Here is a 12,566-nt window from a genome sequence, read left to right on the forward strand (position 1 = left end):
TATATCATCTTGAGACAAAAATAGCTATATGCACTTAAAAAGCTGAGAAAATAGATAGAGAAAGGTAGAGTATACCAGCATTCAGTAGAAAATGAGAAACCAAATAAAAAGGAAAACACCAAAAAACAAGTGTCCTGTTGACTGTCATGCAAAGAAAATGCCAGCTACGATGCTATTAGTTGCAGTTGTGTAATACTGTGTACTCCCTCATTTTAAATATGTGAATCTTATTATACTGATTTTCAAGGCTAGTAAACACACTAAGAAGAACAGAAGAACAACACCTTTGTACTGTACATGCTGCTTTTTCTTCTTTTTTGGAGGGGGGGGGGGTCATGTTTGGTTAGCACGATCACACATGAACGCCTTCAGATAACCTTTGACCTTTTAGTCTTAGAACAGGGTCAACTAGGCATGAACATGGTTACTGGATGAGACACGAGTACAATACAACAGCTCAGTGGTTCACCTTGAAAAGCCTTCATTTCAAAAGCTTTATCACTCAGAATACGGTGACAAAACCTCTGTTTGGAGGGATAGTTCACACAAAATACAAACCTGTATGATATGGGTTTAAAGCCAGAGATGTTCCCCTCAGGCAAAGCAGTACTTTGTGAAAATCATGGCCTGAGTGGAGGAAAATAATGGACAAAAGTTTGTGGAACACACACGAAAAATGCCAAAATAATAACAAAAGCAATATAACTGTCAAGTTGCCACAAAAAAGTAGCACAAACAAAAAGAAATGCACACCATGTTGGTCGGTCGTTACAGTAAAACACGTGCAGGCTGCAAATTGGGTGTACTATCCCTTTGAAAACGCTCATCTTTTACACAGAGCAATGTCCCTTTGAACAACAACAGACAGCACTTGCACAAGTGCATGAGCTGTACAATAGGAAAACAAAACAAAAAGAAAAGAGAGAAGAAAAGCACATTAAAAATGTCCACTAAAATAAATAAATAAATAATCAAAATAAATATAAACCTGAGGACTAACCACCAAACCGGCCGACTGCCTGGTCTCTTCTATCTTGGTCTGACCAATAGGGGCGAGACAACTCTGAAGGCAGCCAATGGCGGACGAGCAAAGGACTACGGAGCCGACTGCAAGTCAAACCCCCAAAATCAGTTTTCAGCTCTGCAAAGTCCGCCTGTCCGTTCCTGACACCCCTGGCACGAGCACAACATGTTATATAATAATAAAAAGCCGATAACACTTGATCGTAACACAAGTCAAAGAGCGTGATAGTAAAAAGATGAAAAACATGATACATGAAAAACAGATCAAATCATAAGAAAAGTAAGTCCTGGACTGAAGGAAGAGGGCCGATACGTCCTCTGAAATAAAGCCTTCTCCTTCCTACTTCCCTCTCTCATAAGACACACTCCTCCAAAATCTCCCCCAGGGTTGTAAGGTAAGATTTAGGATGGGAACATGGAGCTAAGGTGAAAAGCTGATCTGTGTATTTCTTCTTCGTGTGATAGTTGCAGCGCGGTGGCAGTCGGTGCATTTCCACGATGATGCTGCAGTTTCAGACTTTACCACTAGAGGTGCTAGAGAGCAGGGCGTACTAACACTACAGCGTTACACGCTCCATTTATTCTTCTTCACAAGTTTTTTAACACAACAGCAAAAACAAATCGTGATAAAATGCCTTTTACACGCTCCTTGTTTCATCCGTTTGAAATGTTTCACACAGGAAGACACCAAGCTTTGCTAACTCCTTTTCCAGCCATTCACATTGCAACAAGGACAAAAAAGTTCCTCCGACTGTACAAAGTCATTAATTTGGACTAGCACACACTGTCTCTGTGTGTCATAAGAACACACACACACACACACACACACACACACACACACACACACACACACACACACACACACACACACACACACACACACACGCACTCACTGTCTCTTACATTCACACTTGACGCCGCATTGTTTCACTTCCTCCTTTGTTCCAGCAGAATTTCACAGTAACGGTGGCAAAACATTAAGAATAACAGGGACGCTCAAAATGGCCAAACTTTTAAAAACCCTGCACTCAAGGAATCATTAATTAATTAAAAGAGTGCAGTAACTAGACTGTACAACGACCTCCATGAGAAACTCTGGCAGGATGCATCTCTTTAAATCTCTGCTGAAGACTCATTTCTATAGACTTGCTTTGATGTAATGATATCTCTTAATCTGTCTTTTATTCTTTGTGTTCATTCCCATCCTTTTTATCTCTTGTGGTCACGGGTTTTATTTAGTTTTATTCCATATGAAGCACATTGTCAACTCTCTTTTTAGATCAGTTTTATATGAATAAAGTTTATTATTATTATAAATGACTGACGTGTATATTTTGCTGACAGTCCGATCCTCCTCCTCATGTCTCTTCTTCCATGTGTTGCTCCCTGTGCTCCAGGTTTCGTCCGGAGCGGCTGGACAAGCCACTACTCCATCCTGTTCCGGATGCTGATGCAGGTGATCATGTGGATGTTCTTCGTGCCGTGTGAGATGGGGGCTCAGACGGTCGTCTACTGTGCCGTGTCAGACGAGGCGGCCGAGCACAGCGGGGGCTACTTCGTCGACTGCCGGCCCGCCGCTCTGCGTCCTTTTGCCAGAGACGCTGGTGTGGCAAAGAAACTGTGGGAGGCCAGTGAGAGACTGGTGAGACTGGTCTGATGCTGGGAGCTCAATCTGACACGTTGGAAGCAGCTCCAAGTGAAAATAAAAGACTTTGTTGTTCATTTTGTGTTAAAATATTTGATTTATCTTTGTATTGTGTATTTATCTTTCTACTCATACGTTTTTTTTTATGTATTTAGTATTTTTTCACCTAACATTTTTGTGTATCAGGAAGGTGTAAAGATTCAGTGTTATTCAGTGTATTCAGTGTATTTTATTCTTAGTCATCTTTATTTGTTTGCTTGCTTGTGTCTTTGTTTCTTTTGAGGAGAAATCTTTTATTAAGCGTCTTGGAGGTTTATTTTACAAAACGATGACTTTCCTCCTAAAATATTCCAAGAACCTTCTGACAGTCTTGTGTTAGGCCTTGGTGTTTCTGTGGTGCAGAGGTTGCATTCTCATAAAATTAAATCCTATTTGTATCTTTTATTCTTCTTTTTTGTCTTCAAAGAAAGGGGCTTTACAAGTGAAACTGTTAACAAACATAAACAAGGTAAATGGATAGAACAGTGTAAAATGTTGAACTCTGTAAGGAACCACAGAAACAGCACCATCTGCTGGTCACAAAATCAGATGGCAGCATTTCCCATTAACAGTTAACTCATGACAGAGGCAGGTGAAATTGAAAGTAGATTTTGACATTGTTGAACAGAGCGGAGACGCCATTACAGGGTGTGAGATCTCTACTGAAAAACACACGTTTTGAGGATTGTAAGCAGCAAGTTGAAGTGAATGTGACTTGGTGAGTCTTGCTATTGAAAGATATTTTGGATACCAAAGCAAATGGCTGAGAATACTGCTCTTCTTGAAAGTTTCCTGAGTTGCCATGTGTGTTCAGAGACTTTCAGAGATCCTGTGTCTCTGGGCTGCAGCCACAGCTTCTGTTCCAGCTGCCTGAAACAATTCTGGGAACAAGCTAAAAACAAAAACTGTCCTGTTTGTAAGAGAAAATCCTCAAAGGATCATCCAGGAGTGAACTTTACACTGAAGGAACTAGCTGACTCCTTTACTGGGAGAAAGAAAGCTCGGTTTTCTGAGACAGATAAAGGAGAGGAGAAAGTGGAGGTGGTGTGTAGTAAACATCCAGACAAGCCTAAATTGTTCTGTAAGGAGGAACAGAGAGCTGTGTGTCCTGTCTGTGAGTTCCCTCTCCACCACGGTCACAAGTTGGTTCCTATAGAAGAAGCAGTCAGTGACCTGAAGGAGGAGCTGAAATCTGACTTAAAGTCTCTGCAGGACAAGAGGAACAAATACAAAGAGGTTGAGAAGACATACAACGAAGTGGTTCAACACTCCAAGAAACAGCTGGTGGCCACAGAGAGGCAGATCAGAGCAGAGTTCAACAAGCTCCACCAGTTCCTGAAAGAGGAAGAGGAGGCCAGACTGGAGGCTCTGAGGGAGGAAGAGGAGCAGAAGGGGAAGACTATCACCAGAGAGATGAAGATCATTCAGGAGAAGATCTCCTCTCTCTCAGACAGTATCTCTGCTGTTAAAGAAGACCTGCAGAAACACAATGTGCCATTCCTCACCAGTTATAAACCCACTCAGACCAGCGCCAGAGCCCAGTGCTCACTGTCAGATCCACAACTGGTCTCAGGAGCGCTGATAGATGTGGCCAAACACCTGGGCAACCTGTCCTTCAGAGTCTGGGAGAAGATGAAGGGGAAGGTCAAGTTCAGTCCTGTCATTCTGGACCCAAACACTGCAAACCCCTGGCTCTCTCTGTCTGATGACCTGACCAGTGTGAGATGTGGAGACACAAAGCAGCAGCTCCCTGACAACCCAGAGAGAAACATTAAGTATGCCACTGTTCTGGGCTCTGAGGGCTTCAGCTCAGGGAAACACAGCTGGGAGGTGGAGGTGGGAGATCATCCTGGCTGGTATGTGGGTTTGGCAAAAGAGTCAGTTGACAGGAAGGGGAAGACATTTGCCTCACCAAAATATGGAATCTGGTGTTTAGTGCATCGCAGTGGAAAATACACTAATGTGCTTGGTGAGACCGTCACAGAGAAGAAGAGTCTCCAGAGGATCAGAGTCCAGCTGGACTATGACAGGGGGGAGCTGTCCTTCTACGACTCTGAGGACAAGACTCACATCTACACTTATAGAGACACTTTCACTGAGAAACTCTACCCATATTTCTGTGTTGGAAAGGCTGATGATGCAGAGACCATTGATATCAAAGTCTGGCGAGCTGAGGTTTCTCTGTGATGTTAAGGGATGTTAGTGAAGTGTGTTTGTGTGTGTGCGTGTGCGTGTGCGTGTGCGTGTGCGTGTGTGTGTGTGTGTGTGTGTGTGTGTGCGCATGTGTGTGTGTGTGTGTGTGTGTGTGTTATTTAGGCAACTTGTATTTAGGCAACCATACACAAAATTAATCAGGTGATCACAGATTTTGGAATAGTAATTACTCTTCATGAATCTGTGATGGAGCAGAGAATATGAGGAAAGTGGTAAATGTGGTAATTTTTTGTCAAGTGATTACATCTTGGTTAATATGCCTTGATTCTTGTATCTAAATGGATGTAAATACATTTTAGGCTTTACAGGGTACGAGGCCATAAACTTAAAATTGTGGGTCTGATTAGCTATGTGAAGCAGTTTTAGCAAAATGGTGGTTGTGGGGTAAAATGTGTCACTAGCCCTGGGGTAAGTTGGTCTAAAAGACAATTTTTTTTTTATGTGTCATAATTCTAAAGTTGTATTAGCTACAGAACATGTTTAATTTCCATGGATGCCCAACAACCTCAAATATATGTAACAATTATTTTTTGAAATAGATACACTTTATTTTAAACCTAAATATAAAAAAAATGGCTCATTTTACCCCGTTCTCTCTTTCTGTAGAACATTTGCTCAATTGAAATTGTAATTATTTGAGTCTTAAAAATCATTGGTTAAAGATGAACTTTCTGAAAATGTGTGTTCATATTAAGTGCATTGAGCTTTTAATTTTTACAGATATTTTTAAGTAACATGCCATGTTTTACTATGCAGGATGGACCAGACATGGCATGTTGGTGTAATGATTCAACCATTAAATGTTCACTATGTGTATCATGGAGCATCGAGGGTTACAACTGACTGTACAATCAATAATATATTCATTCAGTTTTATCTACAAGGCCATTCTGGGTCTCCTTCCTTATTGTTTGTGCTCCTATAACTCTAGAAAACTCAGTCAAAGTTGCTTTCTAATGTCACAGAAATTGTTTTTCTTTTTCTCAAAGGTTCACTCTGAATTAGGCAAAATTGTAAGAAGATTAAAAATTACCAACACATATCGACCTATAGATCTTACAGATTAGTGAGTATTCATAGTATTCCCATGATGTCACATGCATTTCCTACCAATATGACGCTTTACAATACACACAGCTCACTGGCTGTGTCATTTGATTGTAATCACCTGTTAATTTACTACAATCACCTGTTATTTTCCTACCAAGATGGCCGTGTGGTGATGCAACAGAATACTATGAATAGCCAGCATTTAAATAAACAACACCCTGACCTACATTCCACAGGTGGGAAATTACATGAACAGGTAAGCAGGTAGATGGATCTGCACAGACAACAAGAGAGAGGGAGAAAGGGAGAGAAAAAAAAGAAAATCTAAGAGAGAGAGAAATCCCCCAAAATATCTACATATATACAACAGCCAGAAAACATGAGGCAACAGCCAAATAGTCTCCATAGTACAGTAGGCTATATTTAGGATTCATTTTGTTATGCAATTAAGATTATCATTTTTGCAATATGTTAGAAAAAGGTTAAAAAAGTTTGACCTTGCAATGTTTCAATGTATGATGTGTTTTCATGCATACTGCATTCTACTTGTATGATTGTTATTTGATTGAAAGGTACAGTGGTTTACTTGAATACTTATTGGGAAATTTCAATACATAAAAAAAGCCATGCTTTCAGTGCATGTGTGTAATGCCTTACTGATTTAGAGTCCAATTAGTAATTATGTTCATTTAAAAATGTTTTAATAATAAACATAATAAAAAAATGTTACACAAGAAACAAGAGACTACTGTGGTGGTAATCCTATCATATGTAAAAAGTAATTTGAGCCACTTTCCAAAAAAGTTGGTGCAGTCCTTTAAGCCAGGACTTTTCAAAGAAGTTATTATATCATCCAGCAATTATAAATTATCAGTTGTTACAGTTTTGTTCCCCCAGTGGACTGAATACAACCTCAGATTCCCAGGGAAGCAACACACAACATCTCTATTTATTAAAGGATAAGGCTGGTGTTTTTTAATACATTGCTTACCGTCAACAAATCCTATGAAAATAACAAAATCAGCAATGATTTTAGAACTCCATTGTATTAAAAAAACGATTAAGTTGACCAGCCAACTTTTTCTTCAAACAACTTAATAAGCCGGCTGCGATCTCGGCTGCGATCTCAGGAAAGTAGTTCTGTAGCACCGAAAATAGTCCCTGGCGTAATGAAGAATTTGTTCCCATTTGAATTTGATTTGGTAATAACTACAACAGCCTGACTTTTCGTGGTAACAGTTAGCGATTTTTAGAATGTAAACTATGTCTTTGTGAGCTGTATTTCAAGGTTTTTAGCTTACAATTGGAGCCAATGACTTCCAGGTTGACGGCTAAAAACGGTACGTGGGAAGTCAGAAAGTAACGGGAGTAGAGCAAACATTGTTGATTTTGTTATTTTCATAGGATTTGTTGACGGTAAGCAATGCATTAAAAAACACCAGCCTTATCCTTTAAGAGGTTTGCTTTGAAGTTGAGGTTTCAACAGCTTGTACTTTCACCACATCTTTATGTTGGTGTGTGAATCACAGCTTATATTTCTCAATTCTTTAACAAGAACATTTATAAAGGTTGAGACGCTGTATGTTCTTCTGATGGAGTGAGTGCCATCTCTTTTATCCCAGGAAGCATGCATCTCCATCACTACATCATGTGTATTTGTCCTATCTGACTTTCACTTCACATGTCAGATTTGAACTAACAGCATGTGTGTGTCTGTGTTGGATATACTTGTACCTGAGTATTAACACTGGTTAACTCTGGCCTCACTTAGCGTTGTGTTCAAAAACATCTGGATCTATATGCTTTCCTACCTGAATGAATACATGAATGGACAGAACATACTGCTGTGATATGTGCTGATATGTTGGTCAAAAATGAATTGATGAGTTACTTCTGCCAATAAAAATCAGCTGCAGTTGTAGAAATTGTAGAAACAGAAAGACATTTAGTTTTCTATTTAAATTGTCATTTTATTGATAACACCTTAACACATTTTCTTGAAGTTAGAGAAACACGTGTAGCACGTAAGAGAACAGAGCAATAATCCGAAGAATCAGAGAACTAGAGGATTAATATTATTATACAGAAGAAACCCAAACTGACAAAAAGAGACAAAGGGAAACTAGAAAGAGCCAACTGCAGAGAAATGATTGAATAAGGTTGGAAACAGAGGGACGAGGAAAAAGAGAAGCCAGCTCAGTGTTGTCAGTGCGACTGGTAGTAGTCACTGGACAGAGAAAGAAGATGGCCGAGGTTTAGAGCCAACACACTCGCTCCAAATTAACTCAGTAATACTTCATCTGACTAAATAACTGACTGGAAGGCAGCAGAGCTAGCATTGACCTCAAGAGTCCAGAGGCGGACAGCTGTTGTAGAATACATGTAGGGCTGCACAATTAATCATGTATAATCGAATATCGCCATTTTAGTTTTGATGATTCATATCAGAGAATATTGGTTTATCGGTGGTGTTGAAACATTTTATTTCATTAAGAATGCTCACTGTGGCTGAGAATAGTAAAGATGATGATATAAAATGCAAAAACTACAATACTGTTGTTCCCAAATCATCAAAACTAACAGTCAGGATCTCAAAAAATAAGCAGGATTATCATTTTTGCCATAATTGTGCAGCCCTAATTACATAACGATTAAAATGGAAGCTGGTTCTTATACTCCATCATAAAATGCTGTTGTCACTAACTGGATTGTTTGTTGGATTTGATGCAAAAGTCAACTTATTGTGCAGCTACATTAGAAGCGTCAGTCTGCCATCCATCTGTGTCCTACTTGTGCTTTACTCTGTGTGATTGCGCCCCCTACTGGAGCTCATTCATTCCTTCAGCTGCTTCCCATCTGTAAATTGGACTCAAGTGCTGTTCCTCAAAGTGACATGCAGGCTAAGCAGAGTACAAGTCACCCTCGGTGCTTCTGGTCAACAAGCGCTCCTCCTATTCTCTCAGCTATGTACAAAAGGCAGCCGTTCTGCACTGACAACACAGAGCCCCATAGAAAAGCATGCTAAATAATCATCATCACATCATCACCGTCATCCTCATAGTCATCCTTAGTGCCATAATCATTATTCTAATCATCATAATCATCTTCATTATATCATCTTGAGACAAAAATAGCTATATGCACTTAAAAAGCTGAGAAAATAGATAGAGAAAGGTAGAGTATACCAGCATTCAGTAGAAAATGAGAAACCAAATAAAAAGGAAAACACCAAAAAACAAGTGTCCTGTTGACTGTCATGCAAAGAAAATGCCAGCTACGATGCTATTAGTTGCAGTTGTGTAATACTGTGTACTCCCTCATTTTAAATATGTGAATCTTATTATACTGATTTTCAAGGCTAGTAAACACACTAAGAAGAACAGAAGAACAACACCTTTGTACTGTACATGCTGCTTTTTCTTCTTTTTTGGAGGGGGGGGGGGGGTCATGTTTGGTTAGCACGATCACACATGAACGCCTTCAGATAACCTTTGACCTTTTAGTCTTAGAACAGGGTCAACTAGGCATGAACATGGTTACTGGATGAGAGACGAGTACAATACAACAGCTCAGTGGTTCACCTTGAAAAGCCTTCATTTCAAAAGCTTTATCACTCAGAATACGGTGACAAAACCTCTGTTTGGAGGGATAGTTCACACAAAATACAAACCTGTATGATATGGGTTTAAAGCCATAGATGTTCCCCTCAGGCAAAGCAGTACTTTGTGAAAATCATGGCCTGAGTGGAGGAAAATAATGGACAAAAGTTTGTGGAACACACACGAAAAATGCCAAAATAATAACAAAAGCAATATAACTGTCAAGTTGCCACAAAAAAGTAGCACAAACAAAAAGAAATGCACACCATGTTGGTCGGTCGTTACAGTAAAACACGTGCAGGCTGCAAATTGGGTGTACTATCCCTTTGAAAACGCTCATCTTTTACACAGAGCAATGTCCCTTTGAACAACAACAGACAGCACTTGCACAAGTGCATGAGCTGTACAATAGGAAAACAAAAAAAAAAGAAAAGAGAGAAGAAAAGCACATTAAAAATGTCCACTAAAATAAATAAATAAATAATCAAAATAAATATAAACCTGAGGACTAACCACCAAACCGGCCGACTGCCTGGTCTCTTCTATCTTGGTCTGACCAATAGGGGCGAGACAACTCTGAAGGCAGCCAATGGCGGACGAGCAAAGGACTACGGAGCCGACTGCAAGTCAAACCCCCAAAATCAGTTTTCAGCTCTGCAAAGTCCGCCTCTCCGTTCCTGACACCCCTGGCACGAGCACAACATGTTATATAATAATAAAAAGCCGATAACACTTGATCGTAACACAAGTCAAAGAGCGTGATAGTAAAAAGATGAAAAACATGACACATGAAAAACAGATCAAATCATAAGAAAAGTAAGTCCTGGACTGAAGGCAGAGGGCCGATACGTCCTCTGAAATAAAGCCTTCTCCTTCCAACTTCCCTCTCTCATGAGACACACTCCTCCAAAATCTCCCCCAGGGTTGTAAGGTAAGATTTAGGATGGGAACATGGAGCTAAGGTGAAAAGCTGATATGTGTATTTCTTCTTCGTGTGATAGTTGCAGCGCGCTGCCAGTCAGTGCATTTCCACGATGATGCTGCAGTTTCAGACTTTACCACTAGAGGTGCTAGAGAGCAGGGCGTACTAACACTACAGCGTTACACACTCCACTTATTCTTCTTCACGTTTTTTAACACAACAGCAAAAACAAATCGTGATAAAATGCCTTTTGCACGCTCCTTGTTTCATCCGTTTGAAATGTTTCACACAGGAAGACACCAAGCTTAGCTAACTCCTTTTCCAGCCATTCACATTGCAACAAGGACAAAAAAGTTCCTCCAACTGTACAAAGTCATTAATTTGGACTAGCACACACTGTCGCCGTGTGTCATAAGAAACACACACACACACACACACACACACGCACACACGCACTCTCTCTCTCTTACATTCACACTTGACGCCGCATTGTTTCACTTCCTCCTTTGTTCAAGCAGAATTTCACAGTAACGGTGGCAAAACATTAAGAATACCAGGGACGCTCAAAATGGCCAAACTTTTAAAAACCCTGCACTCAAGGAATCATTAATTAGTTAAAAGAGTGCAATAACTAGACTGTACAACGACCTGCATGAGAAGCTCTGGCAGGATGCATCTCTTTAAATATCTGCTGAAGACTCATTTCTATAGACTTGCTTTGATGTAATGATATCTCTTAATCTGTCTTTTATTCTTTTTATTAATTCCCATCCTATTTATCTCTTGTGATCACAGGTTTTATTTATTTTGATTCCATATGAAGCACATTGTCAACTCTCTTTTTAGATCAGTTTTATATGAATAAAGTTTATTATTATTATAAATGACTGACGTGTATATTTTGCGGACAGTCCGATCCTCCTCCTCATGTCTCTTCTTCCATGTGTTGCTCCCTGTGCTCCAGGTTTCGTCCGGAGCGGCTGGACAAGCCACTACTCCATCCTGTTCCGGATGCTGATGCAGGTGATCATGTGGATGTTCTTCGTGCCGTGTGAGATGGGGGCTCAGACGGTCGTCTACTGTGCCGTGTCAGACGAGGCGGCCGAGCACAGCGGGGGCTACTTCGTCGACTGCCGGCCCGCCGCTCTGCGTCCTTTTGCCAGAGACGCTGGTGTGGCAAAGAAACTGTGGGAGGCCAGTGAGAGACTGGTGAAACTGGTCTGATGCTGGGAGCTCAATCTGACACGTTGGAAGATGAAAGACTTTGTTGTTCATTTTGTGTTAAAATGTTTTAGGATATGTATTTATCTTTCTACTCATATCTTGTTTTTATGTATTTTTGTTTTTCCTTGAACATGTTTTGTGCATCATGAAGGTGTAAAGATTCAGCGTCGTATTTTTTTCTTATTTTTTTAGAGTTTTGGGTTTGAATTTCTTTTGAGGAGAAATCTTTTATTAAGTGTCTAGGGTTTTTGTTTAAGCTCACCTACCAAACCTGGATTTTTTTTCTCTTTCTGTGGTTTATCATTTTTATATGCACAAATAAAGTTCATGTTCATTTTCACTGTCTTTGGAGAATACATTGATATTTAATGAAGTTGTGCTTTAACTGTTTGAAATACACAAGTTGTAAAACATGAATGAATAGATGAATTTTTCCTGTTAAAATATTCCAAGAAATTTATGACAGTTATGTGTTTGGCCTAGGTATTCCTATGGTGTAGAGATTGTTTGCATTGTCAAAAAATGAAATCCTATTTGTACCTTTTAATTTTCTGTTTTTGTCTTCAAAGAAAGGGGCAAATTGTTAATATACATTAAAAAAAGTAAATGGATAGAACTTAGAGTAAAATGTTAATCTCTGTAAGGAAACAGAAACAGCACCATCTGCTGGTCACTAAATCAGATGGCAACATTTCCCATTAATAGTTAACTCATGACAGAGACAGGTGAAATTGAAAGTAAATTTTGACATTGTTGAACAGAGCGGAGACGCCATTACAGGGTGTGAGATCTCTACTGAAAAACACATTTGGAGGATTGTAAGCGGCGAATTGAAGTGAATGTGACTTGG

General features: G+C 39.8%; 1 protein-coding gene across 1 annotated transcript; it reads left to right on the plus strand.

Annotated features, from left to right (window-relative positions):
- The first annotated feature begins 3,455 nt into the window (after positions 1-3,455).
- LOC139916174 (nuclear factor 7, ovary-like) lies at positions 3,456-5,136 on the plus strand. The gene has a single exon (XM_071904975.2). The coding sequence runs from the start codon at positions 3,467-3,469 to the stop codon at positions 4,892-4,894; it is 1,428 nt and encodes a 475-aa protein (XP_071761076.2). The 5' UTR covers positions 3,456-3,466; the 3' UTR covers positions 4,895-5,136.
- The last annotated feature ends 7,430 nt before the right edge of the window (positions 5,137-12,566 follow it).

Source organism: Centroberyx gerrardi, chromosome 8, assembly GCF_048128805.1.
Source record: "Centroberyx gerrardi isolate f3 chromosome 8, fCenGer3.hap1.cur.20231027, whole genome shotgun sequence".
In the NCBI taxonomy this organism is placed as follows: Eukaryota; Metazoa; Chordata; class Actinopteri; order Beryciformes; family Berycidae; genus Centroberyx; species Centroberyx gerrardi.

Coding starts and splice junctions, on each gene's coding strand:
- LOC139916174 (XM_071904975.2), top strand. CDS start 3,467: ATGGCTGAGAATACTGCTCTTCTTGAAAGTTTCCTGAGTTGCCATGTG.